The sequence below is a fragment of the Melozone crissalis genome, unplaced genomic scaffold, assembly GCF_028551555.1.
Source record: "Melozone crissalis strain CALT ecotype California unplaced genomic scaffold, PUWL_Pcris_2 ptg000066l_1, whole genome shotgun sequence".
In the NCBI taxonomy this organism is placed as follows: domain Eukaryota; kingdom Metazoa; phylum Chordata; class Aves; order Passeriformes; family Passerellidae; genus Melozone; species Melozone crissalis.
In genome coordinates this window covers 4,190,409-4,202,609 of record NW_026535844.1, presented here as the reverse complement: position 1 = coordinate 4,202,609, position 12,201 = coordinate 4,190,409, and the positions used below count along the sequence as shown (strand labels likewise).

The window sequence follows — 12,201 nt, the reverse complement described above, 5'->3', positions numbered from 1 at the left end:
TCACCCAATTTCCTCCACCGTGGTGAGTTTACAATCCAAAAGCGCGAACGTTCAGAATGCTGCCTTTGCCCGCTTTCTCCACCATTTGTCGGAGGAAGGAGACCCAGACACCAATTGGTTCATCCAAGTCCAATTTATTGATCACATACGGCGGGTTAAATACAGTTCTTAATAAGCTTCATACATATTGCAAAAGTTGAGCTCAGGATTGGTTAGTTACATATCAGCAACTACACCTACTTCTACATCCTTGTGCTTATTCTTTTTGATACATTCTGCAGATATTCAGGACTAATCTCAACTCCCTCTCCTCATGTTGCAGCAAGGCCATCCGGCATTCTTGCCTGTCAGCAGTCACTGAATCAGAGCCTGCTGTCCTCCCTATCGAGCTTAACCAGCGGCATAATGTCAGGATGATTTTTCTCACTTAACCATTTATTAACAATATTCTCCACACTTCTTCAAATATTCTTACTCCAAAGTTTCTTTTGTGAGTGTATTTTAGATTATTTATTAACTTATCTAATCAAAGTTTTCCCAAACAATGTATTTTAAGTTATTTATTAACTTCTGTGTTTCCCTTGATAGAGTGTCTTTTAATTCTTTTATTCCTCAGGTCTTTTAATTCTTTTCTTTCTCAGAAACTACTGTTCATTGTAATGAATGGCTTCAGGAGCGTGTGGCAGGATGGGGGCAGGTGGCAAAGGAGTGGAGGGGACCAAGGGTGGCAGGGAGGCAGCAGAAGGGACCGAGGGTGGCAGGGAGGTGGCAGAAGGGATCGAGGGTGGCAGGGAGGTGGCAGAGAGGTTGAGTAGCCTGGCAGGGGGGTTGGCAGAGGGGACGAGGAGGTGACAAAGGGATAGAAGAGACAGTAGAGCCCTCCAAGGAGGGGACAAAGGGGACCCTGGGAGGGCACAGGGGCCCACCACTGGTGGCCACAAGTGCCACGGGGTCCCTGACACCTCCTCTTTCCTCTCCCCAGCTGCTAGAGCCACTGGTGGCTGTGGTGGCTACCGTGGGCAAGGTGGTGGCCACAGTGACCAGGCCATACAAGTGCGTGTGGCGGCGTGTGTACCCAAAGTCCCTGCACGCAGCCCTGAGGAACTTCACCTGGCACCTCTGTTAGACCCCGGACCATGGCGATGTCAACTCCCTGGGCAGATTCAATGTCCTCACTCTGGCCTGGTCCCTGAGAGTCCTTAAGTTCTGCAACATCAACCACAGATCTTCTGGGCCGGTGTCTGGCGGGACTTGGTGGCCATGCTCATGGACAGCTGGGTCCAGCTGGCCAGGGAGGCCGCTGACCTCCGTGACACCTGCAGGGACATGGATACTGCTGAGGCCGGTGCTGCAGCCACCACCACTGCCCAGGCTGGGGACCCGTGGGACAAGGCCACCCGCCCGGGGATGTCAATGCACACTCTGATGGCCATGGCCCAGCAGCCTCCAGTGTTTCTGGCCATGAAGGACTTGGCCTTGGCAGTGGCTGCACACAAGGCCCATGTGGCAGTAGCCACCATGAGGTGGTGGCAGCCACCAAGGCCATGAGAGAGGCCATATTGGCCGCCAGCCAGGCAAGGGCAGCCACCAGGAGGGGACAGTGGGCAGGTGTGGCCCTGGGTCCACTGGAGCGCTTGGTGACCGCATGTGACAAAGCCACAGGGTACCCCTGGAAAATGCGGCACCTGCTCAGGGACATTGACGCTGCCCTGGAGGGGACAAAGGAGGCTTCCCACAATGTCCACGAGGCCTTGGAGGCCCCCGTGGCTGAGGCTGAGCAGCTGTGGGAGGCTAGCACTCGCCTGTTCATGCATCACCTGCTCGGGACACTTGGGGACATCTACAACCTCCTCTTCAGTCCCTATGGTGGCCCCAGCAGCAGCACGGTGGCCGAGCAATGCCAAAAAGCCATGGAGGACATCCCAAATCTGCTGCAGGGACAGTGATGTCACCGCTGTGATGTCATTGGGGGTGGTGACATCACTGGGGACATCGCTTATGCCATCTGTGCCCTCCCTCCTCTCTGCAAAGGATTTGGGACAAAACTGGGGAATTTTCTGCGGATTTTCATTGATATTCTTGGTGGGAATTCCTGGGGTGATGTCACTGGGGACACTCTGGCGGCACTCATGGACACGCAGGGACATAGTGGCAGGTCAGGGGGTGAATGAACCCCCTCAGTGCCTTGCAGCAGAGGCAGCTTTCCGCTGTGGCTGCAGCAGAACTGTGTTATAAATGGCAATATAATAATTGGCTTTTGCATTTCTGTATTGGCTTTTGCACATTGAAATTGATCACAATTATTTTGCTATGGTGCTTGATATTGATATCAATTATTGATAATTCCTTGTATCTACTTGTTAGTACAATATAATCTATCTAGGTTTTTTGTCCACTGTAGAGCCTTTTTAATGGTATCATAATGGTCACTTGGGGCTCGGTCCTGTTGCCCCCGCCCTGTTATCACCGGGACCTCCCATTGTGATGGTGTTCGCAGGGGTCTTCAGATGAGACAAGAGCAGAGGATGCTGACTCCGTGTTTCAGAAGGCTTGACTTATTATTTTATGCTATATATATTTTATTAAAACTATACTAAAAGAATAGAAGGAAGGATTTCATCAGAAGGTCAGCCAAGAATAGAAGCAGAATGAATAACAAAGGCTTGTGACTGACCAAGAACCAAGACAGTCCGGACAGCTGGGCTGTGATTGGCCATTAATTAGAAACAACCACATGACACCAATCACAGATGCGCCTGTTGCATTCCACAGCAGCAGGTAACCATTGTTTACATTTTGTTTCTGAGGCCTCTCAGCTTCTCAGGAGAAAAAATCTTAAGGAAAGGGTTTTTCAGAAAATATCATGGCTACACCCCATTATCACCAGGGACACCCCTGAATTTACCAGGGCCTCCCCTGTGGTGAAACGCACAGCTTTAGCCAGGGCCCCGTGGAGAATCTGAATAATAGAAATGCTGACACAGCAGCAAAGAAGCTTCTGACTCCAGGGACATCCGCCCTATAACCTATCCCTAAAACCATGTAAGGCAATATCTTGTTAACCCTACTATTGGTCACTTATGGTCCCTCTAACCTTTGCCATTGGTCAAGATTGGAACTGGGCCAAGGCTATAAAAGTAGCATACTGTACCCCTACTAACTTAGAAGAAGAAGTGCTGAGACCCTTCACGGACCCCTCCAATAAAGCCATACTCGTGGAACAGCCGGCGTCTTCTCCTTCTCCTCTCTCTACTGTCTGCTGGAGCCTCAAGCCAAGGGCAAGCTGCCTAGCAAGCAAAGCTGAAATCATAAGAGCTGGCTAATCACTATAAGAGCTGAATATTCCCTGCTTGCTAGGGGCTGACCCGCGGCCTTGGTCTGAGCGAGCTGGCCTCTGGCACTCACTCCCCTTGGGGGCTGAGCTCTGGAGCTGTAATAGCTTGCCAGGATAAGACCAATTAAGGCTCATTACTCCCCCATGCACTGGGACCCCTCCTTCACTGCCCCCCCATTCACTGTCCCCCCAAAGTGCTGGGACCACCCTGATCCATGAGCCCCACCCAGAGTGTCAGGACACCCCTTGGCCTCCCCCGAATCCCCAGCCTGCACTGGGCCCTGCCTGGGCCAGGCTGGCTCCAAAACCCTGCGTGGAGCCATTCAATAAATGCCAATCGGTCTTGTAGTCATGCCCACAGAGGGGGAGGACTGCTCGAGGCGGCCAGTGGGGAGCGATGGAGCAGGGAGGGGGCAGGGACTGAAAAGAGTTAGAAATGGGACTGTGGGAAATGGGTCGGGGCCCAGTGAGTGATGGCCGATGGGGAGATGAGAGGCCTGGGGGGCTGGAATAGGAGCGTGGGAAGGGGCAGGCAATGAATGGGATGTGGAAAAGGGGCGGTGCCTGGACAGAAACAAAAGTGGGCGGTGCACAGCAGGATGATTCTGGATGATTTTCTCTCCTTTCTCAAATACTTCCATCACCGTGTTCCCCCACACAATGATGTCATCAATGTACTGCAGCTGTTCTGGAGCTTCACCCTTTTCCAGTGCAGCCAGGATCAGTCCATGGCAGATGGTGGGGCTGTGCTTCCACCCCTGGGGCAGTTGGTCCCAGGTGTACTGCACACCCCTTTACGTGAAAGCAAACTGAGGCCTGCATTCTGCTGCCAGAGAAATGGAAAAAAATGCATTAGCAATGCCAATGGTGGCAAACCACTTTGCTGCAGATGGGGCTGTTGAAGGGTGAGTGGGTTTGGCTGACCACCCCTTGGCACTCCAGCTCATGGATCATTTTGTGGATGGGGATCACGGCATCCCAATTCATCCAATACTGCCAGCGGTGCACTGTCAAGGTGACAATTGGTATCTGTTGCTGTTCTACCCTCAGGAGTCCTACTGCAGATGGGTTTTCTGATAGTCCAGGCAAGGTGTTCAACTGCTTCATGTTCTCTGCCTCTACAGCGGCTATTCCAAAAGCCCACCTGAGTCCCTTTGGGTCTTTGTAAAGCCATTTCGGAGGAAGTTTATGCCCAGAATACACGGGGCCTCTGGGCCAGTCAAAACAGGATGTTTCTGGGAAGGAGCCACTCCTTCCCAGTCAGGCTCACCTCAGCTCCCAACAGGGTCAATTGCTGGGATCCCCCCGTCAATGGAAACAGGTTCTGCCCCCACATGCCCTGATGGTATCAGGGTACATTGCGCACCAGTATCAACTAAGACATTGTATTTTTGTGGTTCTGATGTGCCCGGCCATCGGATCCACACCATCAAAAAGATCTGGTTTTCCGTGCCTCTCCCTGGCTACAGGCAGGGCCCCCCTTTCCTGGGCATACATGCTAGAGGTACCTTCACTTTAGTGGAACTCCCTTGGTTAGTGTTTCCCTCCTTGATGCACCCGTGCTGCCAGGACAGAAGTGGGTTTCCCATTCAACCTTCCCATGTGTCATAGTTTGACCCTGGCACAATGCCAGTGCCCCCAATAGAATACCCTCTCCCTGGTGTCTGCTGTGAGATGTGACCAGGAATAAGCAAAGCAGGCTCCTGCTTAGAAATAAAGAAAACTTTATTAACTAAACTACAAGAAAAGAAAAAAAAAAAAAACCACAAGGAAAATGAAAACTTTACAAAAGCATTTTCCTCCTCCCACCCACCAAATTTCCCAATGCAATACATTCCCCCCAAATCACCAACTCTCAGTCTGGCACCACCCTTTAGAATACTCAATCTTCAATTCATCAAGAGGAAAGGAGTCCTTCTTGGACCATAGGCTTCCCCTGGAAACACGCTGAAACCTTGTGTGCTTCCAGGTCACTCAGCACCGCCCGGAAAGTCCTTTGCCATCCTGACACCTCCCTTCCATGCCCAGTGCTCTCACCACTGTGCATGGACCAGAGCTGCTTCTAGGGTTGTCTTTCAAGGATGCCTTGTCTCACTCCAAAAAGGCAGAGTCTCTCCTTTGGGACATTTGTCCCCCCCAAATTTTTTGCATCCCTGGGGCCGAGGGGTACCCACACTGAACCCTCCTGGTTCTGAGGCACTCCCAACCCCTAAATGCAGTCTCTGTGTCACAGGAAAAAAATGGTTCCATCTATGGCCACACAAGAAAAGTCCAGCCAAAAGGCCACTCCGTCATCTCTCCCCCGCACTCGAGTCTTCTGCACTTCCCTTGCAGCCCATCCCCTCTTATCTCATCTCTTATCTCTCTTCTCATTCAGCTCCAGGAGGACCAGCATTTGCAAGGTTTCTATCATGCAAGAAAAGGGTTAAAAATTTCAGTCTCATGCCTGTCTGGAGCTCCGGAACTCCCACGCTGCCCTGCCGGGCACCTTCTTGCAGCACCCCCTCCTTCTCCTCCTGGGCTGGCACCCGCTATCAAATTCAGATGCTGGCTCTCCCTCTCTCTCTACCCTGCGGGGGGGGGAAGGGGGGGGAGGTGGAGGGGGTGGCTGCCCGATGTCTCTTGGCGCTCTTCCACCCTTCCATCCTCCAGGGCTTCCTCACCTCCCATCTCTGTCCAGGCCCAGGCCTACCACATGGCTGCCCCTCCCCCGCCCAGCAGCAGCAGCTGGACGGGAGGGGGAGATATGACCTCTTTCCCTCAAAGTCCCAAGAGAGCTTCCCAGAGGAGCAGCTCTGGTTTTTAACCGCTGTGTGTTCTCAGAGGTGTCTCCGAACCTCAGTGGCTACATCAGGTGCCAATGTCAAAACCTGAGCATCTATTGGTAACCACAGCATATCCCAAAAAAAACCCCTACTTCCTGTCAGTGAAACCACGACAAAATTGTACTCTATCAAAATCAGTGTGATTAAGAAAAATTTGCAGAAGTCAATACATAATAGCAAAAGCCAACACTACCCAGTTATTTATAACAGACCCAGGGGAGGTTTTTCCCTTGCATGGAGCACTTGGGCCTTCCCCGGGCCCCTTCTGCCCTCGCGCAGAGCCGGTGGCATTTTCCAGCACACCCAGTTTGTAACCAAGAGCCGGGTGCAGCCGAGAAGGCTCCAAGCGCCTCCTTCCAGGCTGACTCTGCAGGTGCCGAGGCTGCTCTGGGCTCTGCCAGGGCTCTGCTGGGGCTCAGCTCTGGGCCAGGCTGGGCCCGCTCTCCCCTCACATTGCTCCGGGCAGCTGAGGCACAGCGGGAGAAGGAAGGGACACGGCAAGGCAGTTGAGGGTTAAGAGAGTTTTTATTCAAACAACTGCCATAACAAACAGGCTGTCCGAACTCCCATAAACTAACTACCAGTGCTAACTACCCTCACCAACTACCAGTGCTAACTACCATAACTAACTAGTTGTCCTGACTACTGTAACAGAAAGCTGTCCTCAAGGGCTTCATCTCCTCCGCTGCTCCCTCAGTTGCTTCGCTCCAGTAATCAGAGTTGTCAGGCTGGAGAGAGGCTTGGCTGATGATATAAATGGGTGCTGTCCAAAGGATACAAAGGAAAGAAATGAACTGTTACTTTCCAAAGTCAAGTTCCTCACAGGCTCTGTTGCAACAGGACAAAGGGAAATGGTTTGAAACTCAGGACGGGGAAGCAGGCTCAGATTAGATCTAAGGAAGAATTTTTTAATCAGGAGAGTGGGGAAACACTGACAGAAGGTGCCCAGAGATGTGGGAGGTGCCTCCTCCCTGGAAACATCCAAGCTCGGGACAGGCAGGGCTCTGGGCCCCCTGAGCTGCTTGAAGATGTCCCTGCTCGCTGTGGGGCACCAGGCCCAGATGAGCTCCAAAGGAGCTGCCAAGCCACAGCAGGCGAGGATTCTGCTTGCTCTGCGTGTGGAACGCAGCCAGACTGGAGACTGTCAGAGGGGGCCCCACAAGAAAACCCCTCCCTGGCGCTGCTGCTTCCCCTGCAGCCCTTGGCCCTCAGCTGCAGCAGCTCCTGGGCAGCCCAGCGCCGCTCCTCATCCGGCTCCAGGCTGCACTCGAGGCAATCCCGCAGCAGAGCCGACAGGCGCCAGGGCTCCTGCAGCTGCGGGGTCCCGTTCTGCCGGATCAGAGCGTGAGCCTGCAGGGAAAGCAAACTCAGCGCTCTGCCAGCTCCCTTCACACCCACACGGGCTCACATCCACCCCAGGCCTCAGCCCCAGCTCCAGGGACACTTTCCTCCCTGCCACAGATGCTGCTCAGAGCTCATTTTGCTATGCCAGCCAAAAAACCCAAACCCTGGGGCTGCCACAGCCACTGCAACATCCAAATGATCTCGCCTTGAGAGCCAGTTTTATTGGCTGACTCTGTCAGTAGGAACCTCCATCAGAAATAGCACATTTTGCTTCTCCAAATGTGGACACCAGCTTTACAGGCCATTTTCCAGAGTCAGTGTGGTCTGCCTGTGTTATTTCAGAGGATTCTTACATCAAGTGCATCTCTGCAGTGCCACTGACACTCAAGTAAATGCATTCCTGATGCCCCATCCCAGAAAGTGCCAGGCAAGAAACAGGAGGTTTGTGTTGCTGAAAGCTCAGGCTTGGTGACACGGAGAAAGTAGCTTGGACTAGGAAAGAAATACGTTAGACTATGGGGATGTTAAACAATCATCTTCATGTTCTCAACAAGTTTCCCAGTGAGAAGAATCAGGAGGAAGATCATCTTGCAAAATGTTTTTTAGAAGCTCCTGCAGAAACCTTGTTGTGTTTGGGGCTGGGATTTGGGGTTGGTTTGGGGTTTTCTTGCAAGGTAACATTAGAGCTGATGCACTTGCTTCACATTTCCAGGTCATCCTGACAGCCAGATGAGCTCCAACAACATAAATCCCAACGCAAATTGTTGCTGGAGACTGAAGAATATTCATCTGTGCTGAGGCTGGAGTCCTCTGGGAATTCCCTTCCCATGTGCAGAAACCTCCAGCTGCTGCTCCCAGTGCAGGGTCCCCCTGTGCTCACAGGCCTCTGCAGCCACTGCAGAATTTGCCTCTTACCATGGCCGCCGTTTCCCTGAAGTAAGGAGGTTCTCCTTCCACCATCTCGATGGTCACAGTGCCAAAGGCCCAGATGTCCACCTTGGGGCCATAAGGAGATCTGGTCACAACTTCTGGGGCCATCCAGTGAGTGGTGCCCACCATGGACACTGCGCTGGTCCTGCTCAGGGCTGAGCTGAGCGCAGAGGCCAAAATCAGCTGAGGACAGAAACAAACCCTGTCAAAGGCAGCTGGAATGAGGAAACCAAGCACCAAGATTCCCCACTCTCAGTCTGAGAGTGCAGTAGTGAAGTCAGCTGGAAAAGCCCTCAGGGCTGTAGCCAAGGAAAGATGGAACTGGACCCTTCAAGAAACCATTGAGGAAGGGGCAGGGGATGTGAGAGAGAAGAGGGGAAGGAGGCGGGAGGAGGAGCAGGGCGGGGGGGAGCGATTGAACCGGGGGAAGAGAAGGGGGAGATGAGGAGAGGAGCAGAAACAGGAAAAGTAGCGGGGATCCCCCGGCCTTCATCGAGGTGTCCACGGGGGGGCCAGGAAGATGTGGAACCCCCAGCCAGGTGTGTTCCCAACACGGGGGGCTCTGACCCTGGGGGTCACCCGGGATTATCCAGCGTGGATCCTCCCACGGGGAATGGAGATGGAGTGGGGCACGGAGCTCGTCCCGCACCGGGCACTGCAGGATCCGCGGGCAGCGACCCCTCCCCCCGGGCCCAGCCCCCACCCTTTGTCCCCCTCCCTTTGCCCAAATCCGTCCCATCGCCCTCCCAAACCCCTCCCCACCGCCCCCAATAAACGGCCCCGGGCCCAACTGGGAAGCTTTATTGGGAGCACTGGGAGCAGGCACTGGGCGGGGGCAGAGCGCCAGCGGGGCTGGGGGGACACGGGACCCCCCAAAATCAGCGGAGCGGGGACGGAGCAGGGGGTCCCGGCCGGGCCCGAGCCCATGGGGAGGGGCTGCGGCCGCCGCCGGCTCAGGAGCTCTGTGGGCAGAGAAAAGGCGGTGACACCGGGCTGGGGGCCCCGGCGGGAGCGCACACGCTCCGCCACGGCGGGGACGCCACCCCCGGCACCCGCCCTGACCTTCTTGAGCAGGGAGAAGCCGAGCCCCAGCGCCAGGAAGACCAAGCCCAAGACGAAGCCCCCGATGCCCGTCAGCATCTTGCTGCGGGCGGCGTCCGGCGGCATCTCTGGGGGGTCCGCAGGGCTCAGCACCCCAAAAACCTCTCACCGACACCCCAAGCCTCTCCCAGCGCCCCCTCCAGGCTCGTTCCAGTCCCTCCCAGTCGCATCCAGCATCTTCCAAACCCCCTGCCCTTTGCACCCAGCGCCCCCAAACTCCCTCCCAGTGCCCACCACGACCCCCCAAGCCCATCCCACCCTCCCCAGCATCCCCCAAACCCCTTCCCAGCCCTTGCCCAGCCCCCAGCCCCTCTCCCACTTCCAGCCCGGCTTTCTCCAGCTCCCTCCCAGTGGCTCCCAGCACAGCCCAGTGGCTATGCCAGCGCCCCCAGGGGCTCCCCCGTACCCCAGTGCTGCCTCAGGGGCTGCTCCAGGCTGACGTGCTCCACCTGGCAGCTGTAGCTGGGCCCGCGCCAGGGGGGGGTTTCCAGCAGCACCAGCAGCTGGTAGGTCCAGTCCCCGTTGGGGACCAGGTCGGTGGCCACCACGTGCTCCGAGAGCTCCTGCTGGCCCTGGAACCACCTCACCTGGATGGCAGCAGGGTAGAAATCCATCACGGAGCAGAGCAGGCGGCCGGGGCCGGGCTGGGAGCTCGAGGGGGGAACCAGCGAGATGGACACGCTGGGGGAAACTGGGAAAGAGAGAGAGAGAGAGAGCGGGGACACACTGGGATCAGCTGGGGGGCACTGGGAGAGAGAAGGGAGGGGTGGGCTGGGCTGGAGAGGGACTGGGAATGGACTGAAATGGACTCGGAGGGACAGGGAATGGATTGGGGAATGTGGTGGGAGGGACTGGGAATGGGCTCGGTTGGATTTGGAATCTGCTGGGAGGGAGTGGGAGAGACTGGGAGGGAGTTGGGTGACACAGAGAGATGGGAAGGAATGGGGGAACTGGGAGAGAGGGTGGAGGTCTATGAGTGAACTGTGAATGAACTGGGAATGGACTGGGAGAGACTGGGGAGGAACTGGGCATGGTCTTGGAGGGACTGTAATGGCACTGGGAGGGATCTTGGTGGCACTGGGAGGAACTGGGAATGAAGTGCGCGCCACTGGGAGGTCGAGTCCGGCGCGAGGCACTCGGCGCTGCGGGTCTGCCTGGCAACAGATGAGTCGTGAACAGGATGCGATCTCATTGGTTGCCAAGTGTCAACTTTACGGGTCGCTGAAATGGACGCGCGGGGGGGCACTGGGAGGGACTGGGAGGATCTGGAGACCCCGGGGATCGGCACAAGGAGGGCTGAGGGCTCTGGGCCGATGCCCATGGAGATTTTGAGGGGCTCCAGGGTCACTGGCAGGGCAGGCCCCGAGGGAACACGCTCTCCCTCGTGCTCACCTCGGCGCTCCGTGATGAACGGGGTAAAATTCTTGTACCAGCACCGGCAGAACCAGTCCACCGCAGTCCGTCTGTCCTCCATGAATACCGCGTTGCTGTTCCAGCGCTTGGCCAACTTCTCCCCATAGGAGGTGAACCCCACAAAGTGCCCCACGTCGCTGTCGAACATTATGAACTGATCCCGGTTGTAGATGGATCTCTGGACGTACCTCACCTTCTCCGTGCCGTTAATGAAGTAACACTCGGACTTTGTCATCCTTTGGATCACCCCTGTGTGTGCAGAACATAGATCGGGGGGTGCCTCTCCAACACTCTCCCCCAGCACCCCCAGAGCTCCGGGGCCACCCCGGATCCCCACTCCGCACCCCCTGTGCCCCTCGGCCGCCATGGGACCCGCCTGCCCGCGCTGCCGCTTCCTCTTTGCCGCCCTTCCCCCATTTCCCCTTCCACATCCTCTCCCCTCCCACCTCCGGCCGCTCCCCAAATCACTTTGGGGTGCCATTTCTCCATTTTCCCACAAATTCCCCAATCCCCAGTCCCCATTGCGATCAGTTTTGAGGTCCCCCCCTCCGCTTTTGCCCGCTTCCCCACCCTCTCTCACCCCTCCCCTCCCGCTCTCCCTTTGGGGGGTCCCCTCCTCCTCCCCCTCCATTCCGGGCTCCCCCCTTCGCCCCCTTTTCCCCCTTCTCCCCCCCGTCCCAGCGCCTCCCGCCCCCCGCTCACCCGAGAGCTCCGCGCCCGCAGCCGGGGGGGCTCCCAGCACCACCAGTGCCACCAGTAGGGCCCCAGCTGCCGCCCCTCGCCCCATGGCCGGGGCCGGGCAGGGAGCAGCAGCCCCAAAGCAGCCGCGCTGCGCTGGGAGCGCCAGTCCGGAGCAGGGCGGGCTCGGCAGCGCCGCGCGCTCTCATTGGCTGTCGCCGCTTGGGGGCAGCGATCGGCCACGGGCTCTGCCCGGCAACCGATGAGGCAATACAACGCCCCGACCTCTCATTGGCTAAGCTTCCTCCTGCCTGCGCTGCCATTGGCTGAGGCCTTTCCGGGACGCTGCAGCCCCGGGCTGGGGGTTTTTTGGGCAGGGAGAACCTTGGGGCGCTGGGCAGGTGGGAGCTCAGGTGAGCCCAGCAATGCGTGCCCAGGTGCGCGGCATCTCAGGGCTGCCCGTGGCGAGCGGTGACGCTGGCCCGATGCCAGGCACCCCCAGAGCCGCTCTGTCCCTGCCCCCCGCAGCCACACAGGGACAGAAAATGGAACCGAGGGTTCCTGCGTGGGGACAAG

The 12,201-nt window shown here is 56.6% G+C and overlaps 1 protein-coding gene and 1 pseudogene across 1 annotated transcript; both read right to left on the bottom strand.

Annotated features, from left to right (window-relative positions):
- LOC128945487 (zinc finger protein 850-like) overlaps positions 1 to 12,201 on the bottom strand; it is a 162,240-nt pseudogene that overhangs the window by 89,587 nt on the left and 60,452 nt on the right.
- LOC128945517 (class II histocompatibility antigen, B-L beta chain-like) lies at positions 9,502 to 11,734 on the bottom strand (the record flags this gene model as incomplete). Its single annotated transcript, XM_054289280.1, has 4 exons — positions 11,650 to 11,734; positions 10,927 to 11,196; positions 9,941 to 10,225; positions 9,502 to 9,602 (listed from the first exon to the last, which is right to left on the bottom strand). Coding segments are annotated over exons 1-4 (741 nt in total), but the record flags the coding sequence as incomplete, so codon positions are not given.